The sequence below is a fragment of the Gastrolobium bilobum genome, unplaced genomic scaffold, assembly GCF_033153095.1.
Source record: "Gastrolobium bilobum isolate Gb01-03AN ecotype WA unplaced genomic scaffold, APGP_CSIRO_Gbil_v1 utg6879, whole genome shotgun sequence".
NCBI classification, from domain to species: Eukaryota; Viridiplantae; Streptophyta; class Magnoliopsida; order Fabales; family Fabaceae; genus Gastrolobium; species Gastrolobium bilobum.
The window spans coordinates 577,751-597,421 of record NW_026898846.1 but is presented as its reverse complement, the minus strand read 5'-3'; the positions used below and the strand labels follow the sequence as shown (position 1 = coordinate 597,421).

Below are 19,671 nucleotides of genomic sequence, written 5' to 3'. Positions count from 1 at the left end.
GAAAGGGGGTAGGATAATAATTTATATGCATGCTAGGAATAGATGTATATTTAATTGCAGATGCTTAAATTATTGGGTTCATTACTTAATGCCATGAGGAACATTGCAAGGAATTGGGGTTCCGATTGAGGTTAAAGGGTTAATCTTGCAAGGAATTGAGGGTTAGCTATTGAATAATTTTAGATAATAATTTATCTGAGTAATTATATAAATGAATATTGTAAATCAATCCAGAGTAAGAAGCAGGAATCATTTGGTGAGTGCACTCTAACTACAATGCCTTCTCATATTTTTTTTTACAAAACCAATCTCTGTTTTATTTCTCATAAACAAAAAGCCAAAAATAAGTCTTTACTTTTAGTTCTTATTTTTACTCAAATCAACAACAAATTTCATACACCTATCTGAATCACTCCCATTTTAAAAGGACAATTATTTGATATTCAATCCCAATCCCTGTGGAGACGATACTTTTCTTATCACTGTATTACTTGTGCGATCGGTATACTTGTCGGAGAGCATCATTAACCTTTGTGAAGAGTTTGCCAATCTTATGTAAAGTGAATTTGAAATGTCTATGATGGGAGAACTTAATTTCTTCCTGGACTCTAAATAAAGTAACAAAATGATGGGATATTCATTAATCAAGCTAAATATTGCAAGAAGTTACTCAAAAAATTTGTAATAGACAACTCCAAGGCTATTGATACTCCCATGGTTACATCTTGTTCTTTAGACAAGGATGAAGGAGGTAAATCCATAAAAATTACTAAATATCGAGGTATGATTGGCCCACTCCTTTACTTAACCGCAAGTAGGCCCGATATTATGTTTAGTGTATGCATGTGCGCTAGATTTCAAGCTAATCCTAAACAATCACACTTAAGTGCCGTAAAAAAAATTATGAGATATTTTGTAGGCACTTCACAAATGGGATTATGGTACCCTAAGGGTGCGTCATGTGAGTTAATAGGCTATTCTGATTCCAATTTTGCGGGATGCAAATTGGATAGGAAGAGCACTAGTGGCACTTGCCACTTCCTTGGTTGCTCTTTAGTGTCTTGGCATAGCAAGAAACAAAATAGTGTGGCATTGTCCACGGCCAAAGCCGAATATGTGGCGGCCGGAAGTTGTTGTGCTCAAATCATTTAGATGAAACAACAACTCAAAGACTTTGGGGTTGAACTTGATCACATCCCCATAAGGTGTGATAACACTAGTGCCATAAACCTCACAAAGAATCCCATAATGCACTCAAGAACTAAGCATATTGACATTAGACATCATTTCATAAGAGATCATATGCAAAGTGGTGATTGTATCTTGGAATTTGTGGAATTTTCAAAGCAATTAGCTGACATCTTTACCAAACCACTCCTAAAGGAAGTATTTTACAACTTAAGAAGAGAAATTGGTATCATTGATCCCTCCTATGTATAATTACACCATTATATGCTTGATTTGCTTCACTTGCTTCAATATTTCATTTCTCTTACTTTCCCTTAAGAAACATTTTCCTTGTTTAAAAAGATCATCTTCATTCATTTTTAGGAGTATATTTCCCCCTCCTCGTTCCTCTGTCTCTGCTGTCTCCAATCTGCCCAAATCACATGGGTAATCGATTACCATTCCATTGGTCACCGATTACCAAGAAGGGTAATCGATTACCCGTCCATTGGCAATCGATTACCAATCGTGTACATAAGTTTAAAACACGCAAACTGAACCGTCCTTTTCATCCTCATTTCATTTTTATCTCTGTTCTTTCAAGCCCAGAAATCTTCCAACCATCGTGAACGCATTGTGGTGTCTGCTCTTGTGCATCTGCTCCTTCCCCTTGGGCATTCTTCTCCATCGTTTCGTAAGTTCATTAGGGTTTTCTCCTCCCTCCATCAGCACTGTGCCTTAACGGTTCGTATACCTTTTTGTTTGCATACTCATCGCTCCTTTTCATTTTTTCCAGATGAAGCCATACTATGTTATTTTTTTTTGTATTTCATATCTGCATACACCGTGAAGCTTGATACTGTTTCTTCCCTTGTTCCTCTTTTCTGCTCTTGTGCTACTCTCTCAATTTCCCGCTGCTTAATTTCCTTTGCACTGTGATCGTTCTACTTTTGTGATTTTGTATCCCTGTGAAGGATGGGCTTAATGCTCTTTTCTTTTGGTCCATACAAGTCGCCTGGGAAAGATGGACTTAATGATCTCCTTATTATGCCAAACAGTAAGGAGATCAGAGATGTAGTCTTATCTTTTGGTCCATACAAGTCGCCTGGGAAGGATGGGCTTAATGCTCTTTTCTTTCAATCTCAGTGGGATAAGGTGGGTGAGTCAGTTATCTCTTTTGTGAAAGGTGTGTTCCTTCATCCGGATAATATCAAAGAGGTTAACCAAACTTTGATTTGTTTGATTCCTAAGATTGATGTGCCTGAATTACTTATAGATTTCAGACCTATTAGCCTTTGTAATGATATTTACAAGACTGTAACTAAGATTGTGGCTAATAGGCTGAAATCTCATATGGCTCACTTGGTTATGCCTAATCAATGTGGTTTTATTAAGGGTTATAATATCATTGTGGCTCAAGAAATCATCCATTCCATGAATAAAAAGAGAGGAGGTAAGGGTTGGATGACTGTCAAAGTTGATTTAGAAAAGGCTTACGACAAGATTTCTTGGGAGTTTCTGAAAGACATGCTTCTGGATGTTGGTTTGCCTGAGAATATTATTTCTTTGATCATGTGTTGTGTCTCATCTTGTACAATGAATTTGTTATGGAATGGATCAACTACGACAGAATTTTCTCCTAATCAAGGTCTTCGTCAGGGAGATCCTTTGTCTCCTTATCTTTTCATCCTTTGCATGGAAAGACTTGCTCATTTGATTAATGTAGCAGTTCAGGAGGACGTTTGGAAGCCTATCAAATTGAATAGAATGAGACCACTGCTTTCCTATCTATTTTTTGCAAATGATGTTCTGCTCTTTACAGAAGCCACAAAAGGGCAAGCTGTTATTATTAATAAGATTCTTGATTGTTTTTGCAGGTGCTCTGGTGAGAAGGTTAGCAAGGAAAAAACAAAAGTCTTCTTCTCCAGAAACGTTAATCATACCCGAGTGCAGAATCTAAGCCAGTTGATGGGCTACTCTCCTACAAATGACTTGGGTAAATACTTGGGTATTCATCTTCGTCATAGCCGTGTTACAAAGAGTACGTTTGGCTATATCTTAAATCGGATGCAAGCTCGTTTAAATGCCTGGAATCAACGTACTCTTTCATTGGCAGGAAGATCAACTTTGGCTAGGTCAGTTCTTACTGCAATTCCTCAATATCCTATGCAAACTTGTATTATTCCTAGTGGTATGTGTGATCGTATTGAGAGTGTAACTAGGAATTTCATTTGGGGATCAACTTCTGAACGAAGGAAAGCTCACCTGGTTTCTTGGGAAACGGTCTGTTTGCCGAAGAATGTAGGGGGGCTTGGTTTTCGTAAAATTAAAGAGAATAATATGGCTTTTATCACGAAGCTAGGTCACCGTATCAAGACTGATCGTAATTCGTTATGGGTTCGGGTCCTTCGTAGCAAGTATAAGGTGGAGGAGAGACTCATTCCAAGTATCTCGGCTTCAGCAAATGATTCTGGTTTATGGAATGCTATTGTTAAGTATTGGCTTCAAACTCTAGAGAATTCTCGTATCATTTTAGGGGATGGGGTTCATACGTCTTTTTGGATGGATTCGTGGGTGCCAGGATGTCCTCAACTTGTTTCTCTGGCCGTTCAACCTATTCTTCCTATTATGACTCATTGGTCTACGCCTCAATTTGTAACTTGTTATGGTAATTAGGACTGGCCTTTATTCCAGCACCTTCTTCCTACTTTAGTATTAAACAAGATTCGTAGTGTGCTCCCTCCTACAGTGGATCCTTCTCCAGACCGTGTTATTTGGGCAGGTAGCCAAGATGGGGTTTTTTTCCAGTGAAACCAGCTTATAACTATCTCATGGGTACCTTGCATTATCATCAAGATAGGATTTGGAAGGTAATTTAGGCTTGGCCTGGTCCTGAACGTATTAGACAATTCTTATGGCTTCTCTACAGATGTTCTCTTTTAACTAATGTTCGTAGAGTGCATCGTCACATGGCTACAGATGCAGCGTGTCTGAGATGTCATTATAATCTTGAGGATAGTTTACATGCCATTAGAGATTGTCCTGGTGCCAGGGAATTATGGGAGCATTGGGTTCCTTCTGATAACCGTAGTGACTTTTTCTCCATGGATCTTCACCTATGGATTCAGACAAATCTAAGATTAAAAGGTATGTTTCAAACTGATCGAACTTGGCCTTTGTATTTTAGGGTGATAGCTTGGTGTTTGTGGGGGGAAAGAAATAAGGCGATCTTTGATCAAACTAGCACCTCGAAGTATGGTCTCATTAGGCGCATTACCTATACTTGTGGTAATATTCAATTGGCTAATGAAACCCTTATTAAGATTGGTCATCAGGAGCTTAGAAGAGAGGAACGTCTTATTCACTGGAATTTTCCCTCTGAGGGTTATGTTAAACTTAATGTGGATGGTTCCAGCATAGACAGTGGGCAAAGGACTGCTTGTGGTGGAGTCATAAGGGATGCTGCTGGGAACTGGTTAACTGGTTTTACAAAATTCATTGGGAGTGGTACTTCTACTTCAACGGAAATTTGGGGGTTCTTGACAGGTATGGATCTGGCTTGGCATAAGGGATTTAGGAGAGTCTTTGTGGAGGGTGACTCCAAGGTGGCTTTGGAATTTATTTGAAAAAGGTGTGACGTAAGTCATCCTCTTTTTGCTTTAATCATCCGAGCTCGTAGCATGCTTCAAAGAGACTGGATTATTCAGCTTAGTCGTACTTATAGAGAAGGCAATTTTGTTGTTGATTGGCTTGCTATTCATGCACCTAATCAGGATAGACAGCTGATTGTGTTGGATGTCCCTCCAACGGCTTGTTTGGAATTGCTTCGTAATGACTTGAGGGGAGTTAGTCTCCCAAGATTGTTCCCAGTATAGGGTTTTTTTTTTATGTTGCTTTAGTTTTCATTGTATTTCCAAAAAAAGAAAAGAAGTAATAGATTAATAATGAATTTTGTTTGATATAATATTGACCTTTAGGGAGTAATATATTAATTTTATGTGAATTCATATTTGATATAACCCTATATTATCTTTAGGTAGTCTGTAAGTAACTTTATTTAAAATTTATTATCTGTAATCCTAATCCCTAGGTGGTTGTACATTTGTTGTGTATGAAAATTTATTGGGTGTGTCCTAATCCTATAGAAATAATAGATTAATGTAATCTTGACCTTTAGGGAATAATATATTAGTTTTATATAAATTTTGATTGACCTAATCCAAATCTTTAGGTAACAATAAAACTCGTTATGATCCTAATCTGTAGGGAGTAATAAATAGTTTTATTAATTTGAATTTTATTACATGTAATCTTAGTCCCTAAAAGTCTTAAGTTAATTTCATATGAATTTTGATAATATAATCATGATCCTAAATATATCATAGAGTTGTCTTATATGAAATGTATTATATGTAATCCTAATTCCTAGAGATAATTTGATAGGGTGATTATGATATTTAAGGAGTAATATATATATTTATATAAAAGTAAGTAATTCGGATCCTTCGAGCATATTAAATTAGTTTTAGTTGAAATTAGGAATACGTAATCCTTTAGGTGATTGTAGGATAATTTTATATTAAATTTGTTAAATGTAATCTTAATCCTTGGGAATTTTAGGATGTTTTTAACATATTATATGTAACCCTTAGGGTATTTAAATTAAATTATTTTAACCTCTAGGAATTAATTGGATTCATTATTGGACTTTGGCTTTACTCTAATAGATGTGACTATTTGAATTATGATTTGGAAAGTTATGATATAATGATTGGATTTGGGCTTTACTCTGGTAGATGTTGAATATGAAAATTATGATATTCTTGGATAATGAATTTGAAAATTATGATGGATTTGGAAATTATGATATTCCTGAAAAATTGAATTTGAAAATTATACTCTTGATTAAATTGATGTGGAAATTGTGAAAACTATTTGAGAAAAATTTTCAATTATAAGAATTGTGACAAAATTGAATTTTATTGATTGTGTGTGATTGTAATAAATAATAGTGGAAAGATAGCTTTTGGGATGGTACCTCCTGAAAGTGATGAACACAATCTTTGGGCTTTATGCCTTCGATATTACATGATGTGACAATGATATTTTTCATTCTTCCCAAAGTGGTATTTGGCAACAAGGTTTCTCGGGGTACTAGTAGCAACTTTGGAAAGAGGTGTGCACACTAGGATTTGATATTTTGATGATGGTCAATTTTGATTATACGTGGTAGGCAATAGGGTTTCCTGGGTCACTAGGTAGACTGGCAACAGGGTTTTCCGGGTCTACCATGGTTCTCTTCCCACTGAATACACCAAATGAACTTAAACATGATTAATAATGGAATTTGATACTTGATTTGATTATGATGAATATTTGAGTTGTGATTATTATCATTTATGTAACATTGTGATTAATGTTGTGCTAAATATATTAGTTGATGATTATCCTTATTAAAATATCACTGAGTTGATTATCTTGATTTATTAAGATATAATTACTCTAAATAAAATGCCTTGATTGATTTTGATTTGATTATAATTATTGATTAACTTATGACTATCTTCGTTTTGTTTTGGATTGGGATTACCAGCTCTTGCTGATTGTTTGTCTTTGTGTTTATGCGCTGCAATGGTCCTTCATGGGAGCAAATTTTCAGTGAAATAGGTTGTAAAGGATGGGGCTAGCGGTCAGCAGTAAGACTAACGACTCAGATATTTCTAGCTAGTCCTAAATTTTATGTATAAGACATAGTCTTTGGTATTATCTTAATAGTTATGAATGTAATAAAGTTAGCCTTATACTCCTCTATGTACATGTGCGGCGGTAACATTTCCCCAAATTAGTTTAGATTAGCTTCCGCAATATTTATAATATCCTAAAAAATAATAATTTATTGTGAATTTTGGCAATTTATTAATTATAAGAATATTTTAAAAATTGTTAGAAATTTGGGGGTGTTACATGGGTTGTAGCAATCCCAATGAGTAGTGATTAGGAGGTTTAATTTTCTGGCAAATTGCACAATTTTGAACAAAAGAAGTGACATACTTTTTTTATGATTTTTCAGGTGAAATTTCAGTTAAGACGCAGGAGTGTGCCCTGAATGCCTGAATGTCCCTCTTGCAATGACCAGTGGCAGTCTTGGAGTTACTAGTGGCAGTCTGGAGTAATTGAGGGATTAATTGGGAAGCTGTTGGGATGAAGATTCAGTGATAATGAAGGAGCAAGTGATCTCTGAGATGCCAGTGCTTAAATGCTATTGGGTTGAATTGTAGACCTTGTATAATAGTTGTAGCAAAGGGATCTTATGCTAATTTTGTCTATAATACTGCTTTGTAGTCATGAATTGGGACGATAAAGGTTGCAAACTAGGGTGGAATCCCCTCTGAAAGCCTGGAAAGGGCATCAACCACTTTGTTGGACTTGCCAAAGAGCTTGGATAGGAATTGATGCTGCTCCGTAGTTTGTAGAACCTAATTCATCAGGTTGTGTAGACTCTTTTGATCAGTGTAAATTGTAAAGGGTACCCCTAGAAGGTACTGTCTCTATTTTGCAATTGCAGAGGTGATGGAAAACATCTCTCTGATGTATGTTGATTTGCTGCACATAGTGGGGGATAGTTTGCAGCTGTAGAAGGCCACATGGTGTTCTTTCTGGAGCAAAACTGCCCCTATGCCCACCCCTGAGGCATCTGTCTCAATAGTGAAGGGAGTATCAAAATTAGGCAGAACTAGAATCGAAGTTGTAGTGCGTATGGACTTCTATGAGTTGAAAGCTAAGGCTGCCTCTGCAGAACAAAGAAAATCGTCCTTGGTGAGGAGATTTGTAAGTGGACTGGCAATGTGGGCATAGTGCTTGATGAAGCGCCTATAGTATCCCGAAAGCCTTAGAAAAGCCTGCATCTGAGTGGCAGAAGCGGCGAGTGGCCATTCTTCAATTGCTTTAATCTTTTGAAGGTCTGGAGAGACCCTTGGCCCGAGATAAGGTGGCCTAAGAATTGAATAGACTGTTGGAAAAATAGGCATTTGGACAACTGTGCATAAAGACAGTGCTGACATAAATTGGTTAGGACAACAATCAAATGCTTAAGATGATACTGCAATCAATACTATACACCAAAATATCATAAAAAATAACCATAAAGCGTCTCAGAAAGGATGAAAACACCTCATACATTGTGGATTGGAAAGTGGACGATGCATTGGATAGACCAAATGACATTACCACAAACTCATAGTGGCCATGGTGGGTTCAGAAAGTTGTTTTGTGAATTTCCTCCGTTGCCTTGCGTATTTGGTGATAACCAGAATGCAAATCCAGCTTTGAGAAAATGGTTGCTCCGTGTAGCTCATTGAGTAACTCGTCGATAGTGGGGATGAGGTGGGTGTATTGATCGAGATGGACTTGTACTGGTTTGGTATGAGGTTCTAATGTGATTTGGTGATTGTTGTGTCTGTGTGGGGGTAATTCGGATGGCTCGACAAACACATTTGAAAAGGCATCCAGTAATCGCTGGGAATTGGCAGCGTAGCTAGTTTGAGATGTGACCGTTGGGGCTGGGAAATCAGAAGTAAAACACATCAAACAAGCTGCAATGGAATCTTGTGAAACTAATTTTTGGAGCTGGGCAAGGGAAATGTGGTGGAATTGAAGCAGCGGGTCCCCATGTAATGTGACTTGGGCTTCGTAATGAGTAAAGGTCATGGTAAAGGCTTTATAGTTCATAAGAATGGGTCCTAAGGTGGCAAACAACTGTACTCCTAAAACAATGTCGACCCCTTTCAATTCCAGGACAAATAGGGTGTGCATGACAACCTTCCCAGAATCAATTTTTTTTTTTTTTTATTTCTGTTCCCGGGAACAGAAATTGATAGAAAACTCGTTTGATAAAATCGGTTTATTTTTTTGTTCCTGAGATGAACCAGTTATTTTTGTGCTGGGGAATAGAAAAAGAATAAAAAAATTTCTGTTTTTTTGTTCCTGGGAACAAAATGAGAAATACTTATCTCTCTCAATTACTCTCCACCACTACCATCATCACCACCGCCACCACCATCCCGACACGACCATTGCTACCATCGTCGTACCACCACCACCACCACCTCCACGTCACCACCACCGTCTTTACCACCACCACCACTACTATCACCGTACCACCATTATCACTACCACTGTCACCAACCACCACCACCACCATCTTCGTAGCCATCACCACCACTACTACCGCTATCGCCGCCGCCGCTACCACCACTGCCACCACTACACCACCGCCATCACCATGTCTTTTCCATCACCATCGTCGCAGACACTGCTGACATCACCACCTCCATCATTACCACCACCGCCACCACTACACCACTGCCACCGCCACCGCCACCATGTCATCATCATTACCATCGTCACAGCTACTGCCGTCACCACCACCACCACTGTCGCCACCATTATCACCACCATCGCTGCGGCCACTGCTGTCACTACCACCACACCACCTCTACGTCACCGCCACCACCACCATCATCGTCACCACTATTATCACTAGCATCATCGCCACCATCACCACCACCATCGCCGTAGCTACTACCGTCACCACCACCACTACCATGCCACCATTACCACCATCGCCGCCGCAGCCGCTACCATGCCATCACCGCCACCACCTCCATAAAGGCACCAGATTGTTAAGTTATTTCTAGTTAATAAGAGGGAAGAGACTAAGAAAGTTAGAGAAGGAAGAGAGAAAACAAGAGAGAAGATTTGTTAAATATTGCATGTCCCTTTTTATTACTAGCGGTGCTTTAATACAACTCACAACCTTTAACCATTTCATGAATTACTACTCTGAAGCATACCCACTAATATATACTCTAGACTAGCACCTCCCCCATTATAATTGCAGATCATATAATTGGGCCTATCCTCTAACAAGAGTAATCATCCAAGTAAGTGGGCCATTTGACAATTCTCGTGGGCCTAACATTAGAGTGAGTCGTAACACTCAACCGGTCTGATAAATCAGATTTGGCTAATTTTACTAACATCGAGCGAGTGAGATGATTTGAGAAATTAAATGAAAAAAAAAAAATAGGGTTTGCATTTGTCATTTAACTTGACACAATAAACTTTCCTACACACAATATTTTGTGGACTCACACTTTTTGAAGAAAAAAAAGAAAAAGAAAATTACGACATGCAAAACAAATCTCTATAACATTACACAATTACTTTTCCTACAACATAACTCTTATAAAACTCAAAAAATATTAGTCACTTAAAAAAGCCTTGATCCTGTATAACATTTAAAGAATAATGCTCCTTTTCTTTCTAACAGTATGTAAGTTGCGTAGCACTTGTAAATTGTAACAATCTAAGATCGGCGGGAATTTACTATTAACCGTTGAGTCAGCTACTCAGCTTACTAAGTCTGGCGATAAAGGTAACAAAACAAAACACACACGCCTCTCAATTATAAAGTTCATAGGAGGAATATTTTATTTTAGTTAAAATTAATATTTTTTTACTTAAAATTTAAATTAAAAGAATTCTTATTTTTTTTCTAATAATTTTCATAATGTATTTTTTTCATATTTAAAATAATAAAATTTTATATCCTTGAAACGATAAATCGTGCCCAAACTTTATATTAGTTTTAAGGGTTATGTTTATCTCATTTTACATGAGATAAACAACTTTCGTACATATTCAAAAAAGGATGGGGTCTCACCATTTTTTTTTTCTCTTATTTTACCCGTGGATTTCGCTTATAATTTTATTTCTACAACATAATATATAACTATTTTCCTACATGAATTTTTTTTCCCTATTTTTAATTAATAATTATAATAAGCCCTTGTTGAACCCAAATGAAAAAAAAAGCTGCAGACTAATTCAAACCGAGGAATAATAATAGTCTTCGAAAAAGTTGAAGCCAACTCAGAACTCTATCTTTTCATATCATCAAATTTTCATTCACCAGGTCAACTCAACTGCACAACCCAAAACACAAAACCCAGATCAGATAAAAAGTTTCAAACTTTCTGTCCCTTTTGAATCACCCATTTTCCTCATTTCAATGGAACCCAGATTTGGGTATCTTGTTCTGCTGCAATTGTTATTGTTTTCGGGTTCAGTTCCTTTTATTGCAGAATCCAAGTGTACACAGGGTTGTCCACTAGCTTTAGGCTCCTACTACATATTGAGAGGCACAAACCTCACATATATTTCAGGGATTTTGGCATCCCAAGTTCTTACAAGTCCTGATGACATAGTTAGTTACAGCAAAGCTACAATACCAAACAAAGACAGTGTTCAATCAGACATAAGGGTCAACGCTCCATTCCCATGTGATTGTATTAATGGTGAGTTTCTTGGTCACACGTTTCAGTATGATGTTCAGAATGGGGACACTTATGAGAAAGTTGCTGGTACCAATTATGCCAACCTAACCAATGTTAATTGGTTGATGAAGTTCAATAGATATCCATCCAATAACATTCCTGACACTGGAACGCTTAATGTTACCATTAACTGTTCTTGTGGTGATAGTGATGTCTCAAATTATGGGTTGTTCATCACATACCCTCTTAGGCCTGGGGAGACTTTGGGGACTGTGGCAAGTTCTGTGGATCTTGACTCGGGGTTGTTGCAGAGGTACAATCCTGGTGTTAATTTCAACCAAGGGAGTGGCCTGGTTTATATTCCGGGCAAAGGTACTCACTTCTGCTGATTTTGCTATGATGGTTTTCGTGTTATGATGTATCTGTTCTTACTTTTTATTTGGGTTCATCGAGTGTTAGACCCTAACTAGTTTTGGATTAAGGTGATATAGATGTTGATTTTGATGTTCTGCTATGATTTCATGGTGTTATATACTTGGTCATTGAATTAGTTTTTGATTTATGTTAAAGGGTGTTGTTAGTTTGGTTTTAAGTTTGTGCTTTTTCAAGGATTTGAATGTGGAAATTGTCTGTTTGCTAATTTGGATGGTTTATTATATTATGTCCTGATTATGTAATTATATGTTCTACTCGTATTGTGACTAAATAATGTTGAAGGATTTGAGTTTAAACTTAGAGCAAATGGTGCCTAATTATGATTCTCCAAGGGTTTACGAGCAAGCCGCGATGTTGCTATTCTTTTGTTTTACTTATCCTTGGAAGTTGAAATAAACTCATAAGTTTTCTAACTTCCTATTTAACTAAGGTTTGTAACTTTGATTATGTCTGACAAACTTGAATGAATTATCTAGTACTGAAATAGTTACTATTTCTGATCGATGTTGCTTACAGAGTAGTTAAGATTCAAAGAAGCATATGGATGTGTAGAGCTGTGTCTTTAAACATTTTCCTAGGGACTTCAAATTTCAATATATGTGTCTTACTACTTTCTTTCATTTTTTTTTTCCAGATCAAAATGGTAGCTATGTGTTTTTGGGGTCCAGGTAAATTTTATTGCGCTACTTTGGATTCAATCAGCTAATATCATTGCATTTTTTTTGGTCTCCCATGAATTGGCTAAAGCCATTGACTATCTTTTTTTCTTTTTTTCTTTTTCAGCAGTTCAGGAGGTTTGACTTTCTTTCTTATTAGAAAATCGGTTGTGATGATTGTTTCTTCAGATTGATATTCATATCAAACACATGGTCAGCGTTTTCTATAAGTAGAAGCATAATGCTACTTTGAGCTCATGTTTTGCTTCCATATAAGCAGGTCTTGGTGGTGGTGCTATTGCTGGAATAGCTGTTGGAGTAGTGGTTGTTCTTCTATTATTGGTAGTTGGTATATATGTCGGATATTTCCGGAAGAGGAAGATACAGAAGGAGGATCTTCTTCCACAAGATTCCAAAGCACTCTTTGCTCAAGATGGGAAGGGTATAGTTATTTCTACTTATATTTCTTCCATCACCTCCTTCCCTCTACCTAAGCCCTGATGATGTGGGTGAATAATACAGTGCTGATAAGTATACCGGATTTAACAGTTCTCGTATAGTCTTATTACATATAAGATCTGACTGGAATAACATCATTCATCCTTTTAATTGTAGGTTACATATCTCAATTCTAATTAAAATCCAAGTGAAAAAAATTAACTGTTTGATGCTGTCACCAATATCACTTACATAGAACATTCTTGTTCTTAAATTTCTGTAGGCATCAGTGTTGTTGATTTTATGACATACAGAAAAGTCATAGACTATGAAAGAATCTAGGTTTCTGATTCCATTTAATGAGCTTTTGTTCATCCATATAAATAAGATGTGTGCTATTCTTGTTCTAAATGGTCTCCTTTTGAATTTCTAAACAAATACTGCGATCCTCTTGCTCTTGCACACCACCACCAACAGCAACCAAGCCTTATCCACTAGGTGGAGTCGGCTACATGAATGCCTTATCCACTAGGTGGAGTCGGCTACATGAATCAAATGACGCAATTATGCTTTGTCAATTGCCAATTTTTTAGAAAATCCATTTGTGTCAATCTTGTTTAATGGTTCACCTAAAGTTTTCTTTGATCCTCCTCTACCACTTTTATAACTGGAGCCAAGTTTTCTTTAATCCATTTAGAAAATCCATTTAGATCAATTTTCTCCTCACATGAAAACCACGTTTAGCGAGTGTATATCATCTTCTCAAGAGGTTCCACTCTGACTTTCTCCCAACACTTGTTCCTAGTCTTCTTGTTCCAATCATTCACTACAACAATCTCATCTCTGGTACTCTTATTTTTTTTCTCTTGTCAGAACCCTGCCCAACATTCAGTGCCTCTAGATTTTACACATTCTAAAATGTTAAACTGAATTTCATTATTTGGTGCTTCATTTTTCAGACGAAAATTCTCAGGGTGCTGCAAATGAAACTTCAGGACCTGGTGGTCCTTCTGCCATCACAGGCGTAACAGTGGACAAATCAGTGGAGTTCTCATTAGATGAATTAGCAACGGCCACAGATAACTTTAGTATGGCTAAGAGAATTGGTAAAGGTGGTTTTGGCACTGTCTACTATGCAGAGTTGAGGGGAGAGGTTAGTAATCACATTTATCATTGTCTATTATTAGAAGCATTTCTAAACAAAAGTTTCACTCTATTACTTTTTTAAGGAGTTTATTGTCGTTGATTCGTCGGAGGTTTTGCATATGACTAATTGTCTGTTGAATCAAGATGCGTTGAAATAGAAGAATAGTTTAACTATATGTATACTATATGCCACTCTATCATATATAAGAAAGCTATTATGCAGTCTAAAAAAAAAATTAAAAGAAGAGGCTTCAAACCTTGATAAATTCATGATAATCAAAATTGGGATCAATAATATTTTCTTGCTGTATTGGGACTGAAGATGAATGACCTAAAAGAATGTCATCCTTCTAAACGTCAATATGTTGACATCATTATATGGTTATGTTTGAGATGCATTATTGTGGAATCCAAGCTAGAAAATGCTTGAAAGAAAGGATTGAGAGCTGCTTCAAAATGGTTTTACAATGATGTATGGACTTGAACAACCAAAATGAACGTGAGGAAATGAAAGGCAATATAGAAACAGTTTGATCCATAGTTATCCTTTTCTTTTCTCTGTTTTACTAAGAAAGATTATCTGTGCTTGCTTAAAAGTTGAGATTATTTCATAATATTTACTATGTATTTCCAGTGCTTTTAATTACAGCAGAATGCACTTCAGTTGTTGAACAAACCTTTATTGTCACTTCACATAATTCTTGATAATGCTGTAATGATGAATAGGAGTGTGTTTGTTCTAGAGCCATTCCATCTTGTTCTTTTCAGTATCCATATTCTCATTATATAGACCAATAATTTCGCCTCTGCAGAAAGCTGCAATCAAGAAGATGGATATGCAAGCATCAAAAGAATTTCTTGCTGAATTGAAAGTCCTGACACGTGTTCACCATCTTAACCTGGTACTAAACCTTTAAAATTTAAAGCTTTTATAGATATTAGTATTGTGTTCCTATTAAATTGCGTACCACTACCATGAAGGTGGAGATTTATTCTAAAAGGGCTTTTAGTAATTTCAATGATGGGATCTAGCATTAGCTTGAGCATAGCCTTGGGGTTTCACTTTAGTAATCTTGTGATTAGAGTAGCATCAGGAATTTATTAGATACTGATGACTAACTGAGGATGGTTAGTGGTGAATGCTTTCAGTTATCTAATGTTTCTTTGTTATTGCATCCATCTATAAATTAGACTCCCATGTCTGTTCAAATTGGTTTTAATTTTAAAATTTATTCCTTAGCCTTAATATTTTTTTTCCTCTTTTAATATTCTTTGTCATGATAACTATGTACGGAGATTTTATGTGCTTGATAAAGTTAACAATAATTCTATTGAGAATACAGACTATGTTGCCTTTGCTTCTCTGTTTTTTCTTCTCCCTCGTTGTTTCCTTGCTTTTTAAACTTTCCTCTGCTCTTGCAAATATTTTATTTGTAGGGGCATCTCTTGATTACCTGTAGTATCCATATTTCTTTTAATAAATTTTATTTGATGTATTCAAACTCTTTGCATGCTCCCATTAGATGAAAAAGTCCTTTATAGGTGTCTGTCCCAGACTTGAATAGCATAAAGAGTCATGAATATCAGCTAATGCTTATAACTAGATTGTTGTTGAATTCAATGCATTTCTCTAGATTCTTTTAATGGCTGAAACTGACCGCTATTATCTGGCTGAACTACTTGCACGGATTAAGAATTCAACTAGCTCTATCACATGAAATGATGTCTGTTTTACTTTAACATGCATAATACACAAGGAGAAAGGCTTTAGCATGTCATTTAACAATATTGCTGAAATTTACCAGATAATCAAGCCACAGCCCGTCCATCTCATTCTGTCTCCCACTTTGTCCTTGAAGCATGTTTTAGACAAAAACAGAAGGGTGCCTTATATTTTGTTTATATGGTGTTGTTTTAGACAAAAACAGAAGGGTGCCTTATATTTTGTTTATATGGTGGTGTCAATGGATTGGTATTCGAATCTAAAATTTTTCTTAAAGCTTTGTACACATAAGATGTTGTGACCAATATAGTGAATATACAATGCTCAAAAGTTTTCTTTATTTACAGTGTAACTTTTTAAGCTACCAGCTTCTGGCATATATTGCTGGGAGAACTGTCACATACCTGGTTTTACCTCTTGTAGGTTATACATATGTGATGCATATAAAGACACTAAACAGGCTTCATGTTTCATATCTATGTAAATTCTTACATCTTATGTTGTGTCTCTCTTAAACTCTTAATGACCGTACAGGTGCGGTTGATCGGATATAGTATCGAGGGCTCTCTTTTCCTTGTCTATGAATTCATGGAGAATGGAAACTTAAGTGAACATCTGCGTGATTCAGGTTAGATCAGCTCATAATGTAATGGTTATTTACTTAATGATGTATTGTGATTGCCTGAGTTAATGGTGAAGTGATAAATAATGTTTCCAGGTAAAAGAGATCCACTGCCATGGGCTACCCGAGTGCAGATTGCTTTGGATTCCGCCAGAGGTCTTGAATATATTCATGAGCATACAGTGCCTGTATACATTCATCGTGACATAAAGACAGCAAATATATTAATAGACAAAAACTTCCGGGGAAAGGTAGAATATGTTTTGAGATCTTATCTTTATTTTTATTATTCGGATTACTGTGAAATCTCATAAAATATTCATATTTGAAGGTTGCTGATTTTGGATTGACAAAACTGACAGAAGTTGGAAGCTCATCCCTTCCCACTGGTCGTCTTGTTGGAACATTTGGATACATGCCACCAGAGTATGATAACTAATGTTCTTCTAATATAAGAGTGTTTCTATTCACACGGAGCATTTAACCAAATGTACTTTCCAAGTTCACATGTCAGTTCTTGAAATTAATGAATGCTTGTTAAGACACAAACAAGCGCTTAACATGTCCAAGAAGACCCTCTTCTTAAGTAGAATAAAAATAAAACTAAAACCATGAAGTTGACTTTGGGTGCATATCTTGTAGTGACTGACCAAGTCTTTTGAACTGTTCCTTAAGGGCATTTAGTTTTAGGTTCTAGCAAGTGCTCCTAGTTTTGTGTATTTATTTTCTTTTGAATAATTGTATATCCAAGATTTGCTTGCATTGGAATTCATCGGAATTTAGTTAAGTGACAATTGTGTGCATTTGGATTTGGTTAGTGATTACCATGGTTTTGTGTGAAGGTATGCTCAATATGGAGATGTGTCTCCCAAAGTAGATGTGTATGCTTTTGGAGTTGTTCTTTATGAGCTTATTTCGGCTAAGGAAGCTATTGTCAAGACAAGCGAATCAGTTGCTGACTCAAAGGGCCTCGTAGCTTTGGTCAATCTTGATTTCTCTACTCAAGAATTTTTATTATTCTATTCATAGATAATATTTTTATAAATCAACCATCATGATGCTTCTTAATCAATCTAATTTATGGTATTAATTTCTTTTCATATTTTATTACGTCATTCAGTTCGAAGGAGTTCTTAGTCAGCCTGATCCTACAGAAGATCTTTGCAAACTAGTGGATCCAAGGCTTGGGGATAACTACCCTATTGATTCAGTTCGCAAGGTGAGAACAAATGATGATCAAATGATCCACTTCCCGTTTAACCCGATTAGCGATTGTGGGGTGGAGGCAATCCTTGTACGCAGCTTTACCCTTGCATAATTGCAAAGAGGCTGTTTCCTGGATTCGAACCCATGACCTTTCAGTCATTTCTTTATTTTTTTTTTTATTTTTGGGGCAAGATCAACTTATTACGATGCAAGAATAATAAATCATACATTCAATCTTAATTGTGGATTTTTGTGAATTTATTCGGAATTAATAATTTATTAACATTTGTTAAAGTTTTTTTCATGACCGAAAGGTTATGGGTTCGAACCCAGAAAACAGCCTCTTTGTAATTATGCAAGGGTAAGACTGTGTATAAGGATTACCTCTATCTCACACTCGCTAGTCGGATTTATCAGAGAATGGTTTTTTGTTAAGTTTTTTTCTTTGATTTTAAAATTAGTTAATCTATGGTCACTGTTTTGGACCTTGCAGATGGCTCAACTAGCCCACGCATGTACACAGGACAATCCCCAACTACGTCCAAGTATGAGATCAATTGTGGTTGCTCTTATGACACTTTCTTCAACGACTGATGATTGGGATGTTGGCTCCTTCTACGAAAATCAAAATCTTGTGAATCTGATGTCTGGAAGATAAGGATGATACCTTGGCAAATATTTTACGTTTACAATGATATGTTTATTGTTTTGGGTCAAATTGGGACAACACAACAATTCTTGAAGCAAACCACGTTTGTAAAATAGGTGTGGCAAGGAGGAATTTGTACATTTTACTAGTCAGGACTCAGTAGAAATTTGTAAAACCACGTTTGATAAATAAATTTGAAGGAGACAGGTTGAAATTAAATATAGTACCTGAGTCTTGGTGTCCTCTAAATTTTACTCGCGCAAATTTAAGTTTTTTTTATCAATTTTCCTTTTCTGACAGGATTCCAAATCTTGCTTATCCGGTTCATTAGCCCTAGCCTCTTATAATACCTTTGTTGCAAATTTGAATTGTGTTTATGAGAGATAGAATATATCAAATGAGGTGTCATTGTCTAGATCTCAAAAAGTCATGTGGAATCAATTTTTTTTTTACTTGATTTAGATACTTGAGTCAAAAGTTATGGCTTTTAGAATTTTTATGATTAAAATGTTAATTTTTTGTGACACGTGTTAACACCACATGAGTGACGCCTAATTTAGGCGTGATTGGTGACGCCCAATCCAGGCGTGACATTGTGCAATAAATGCATAATTATTTTCAAAATTGTAATAAATTCATAATTTTTTATTTAAAATACAATCTATTAATTTTTTTTGCCATGATTTAAGTTTTGACTGTTAAATAAAGACCAAAGTTAAACAACCTCTAATTAAGAGGATTACCATAGAGGAAGAGTCAGTATTTGTAATCAAAGCTTTGAAAATGTCTAACCTTTGAGAAATTGGAATATCAACGAGTACCTAGTTCAAGTAACATGAGCACAGTACCGTTAATAACCTCAAGAAAAATACGCCGAAGACATTAAGAGCCTCTTTGGTGCACTGTATGATATAAAATCTGATAGTATAAAATTTGATAGTATAAGACATGATTAAGTGTTATTACTTTTCAGCGTTTGGTATGACATTGTATAAGATAATGTATTGTATAAGATAATACCATCCAGTATTTCGTAATGCACTGTATAAAACTATATAGGATAAAAATAAATATTTTTAACAACAATACCCTTTAATAAAAAATTTATATAATTCTTCCAAATATATCATATGATATTAATTTTTATAAAAATCTATCAAACAATATTTTTATAATTTGATAGAAAAGATTTTTATATTCCCTACCGTATTGATTAAACAAACTATGCTAAACTCGATAACTTATTTACCAATTTAAGTTGATGACACTGAATTTAATGGGTAAACTTGTCG

General features: G+C 35.9%; 1 protein-coding gene across 4 annotated transcripts; it reads left to right on the top strand.

Moving 5' to 3' along the window:
• The first annotated feature begins 11,098 nt into the window (after positions 1 to 11,098).
• On the top strand, positions 11,099 to 18,585 carry LOC133284680 (lysM domain receptor-like kinase 3). Of its 4 annotated transcripts, none has more exons than XM_061481752.1 (12): positions 11,099 to 11,876; positions 12,574 to 12,607; positions 12,830 to 12,831; positions 12,873 to 13,042; positions 14,007 to 14,186; positions 14,992 to 15,081; positions 16,437 to 16,530; positions 16,621 to 16,775; positions 16,856 to 16,950; positions 17,367 to 17,505; positions 17,645 to 17,743; positions 18,224 to 18,585. In XM_061481752.1, exons 1-12 carry the CDS (start codon positions 11,240 to 11,242, stop codon positions 18,386 to 18,388), a joined length of 1,860 nt encoding a protein of 619 aa, XP_061337736.1. In that variant the 5' UTR covers positions 11,099 to 11,239; the 3' UTR covers positions 18,389 to 18,585. The 4 variants fall into 4 exon arrangements, with proteins under 4 accessions (XP_061337736.1, XP_061337733.1, XP_061337734.1 ...); XM_061481749.1 differs by lacking the exon at positions 12,830 to 12,831 and adding an exon at positions 12,726 to 12,733 and having other exon boundaries at positions 12,876 to 13,037; positions 13,993 to 14,186; XM_061481750.1 differs by lacking the exon at positions 12,830 to 12,831 and adding an exon at positions 12,723 to 12,724 and having other exon boundaries at positions 12,873 to 13,037; positions 13,993 to 14,186.
• The last annotated feature ends 1,086 nt before the right edge of the window (positions 18,586 to 19,671 follow it).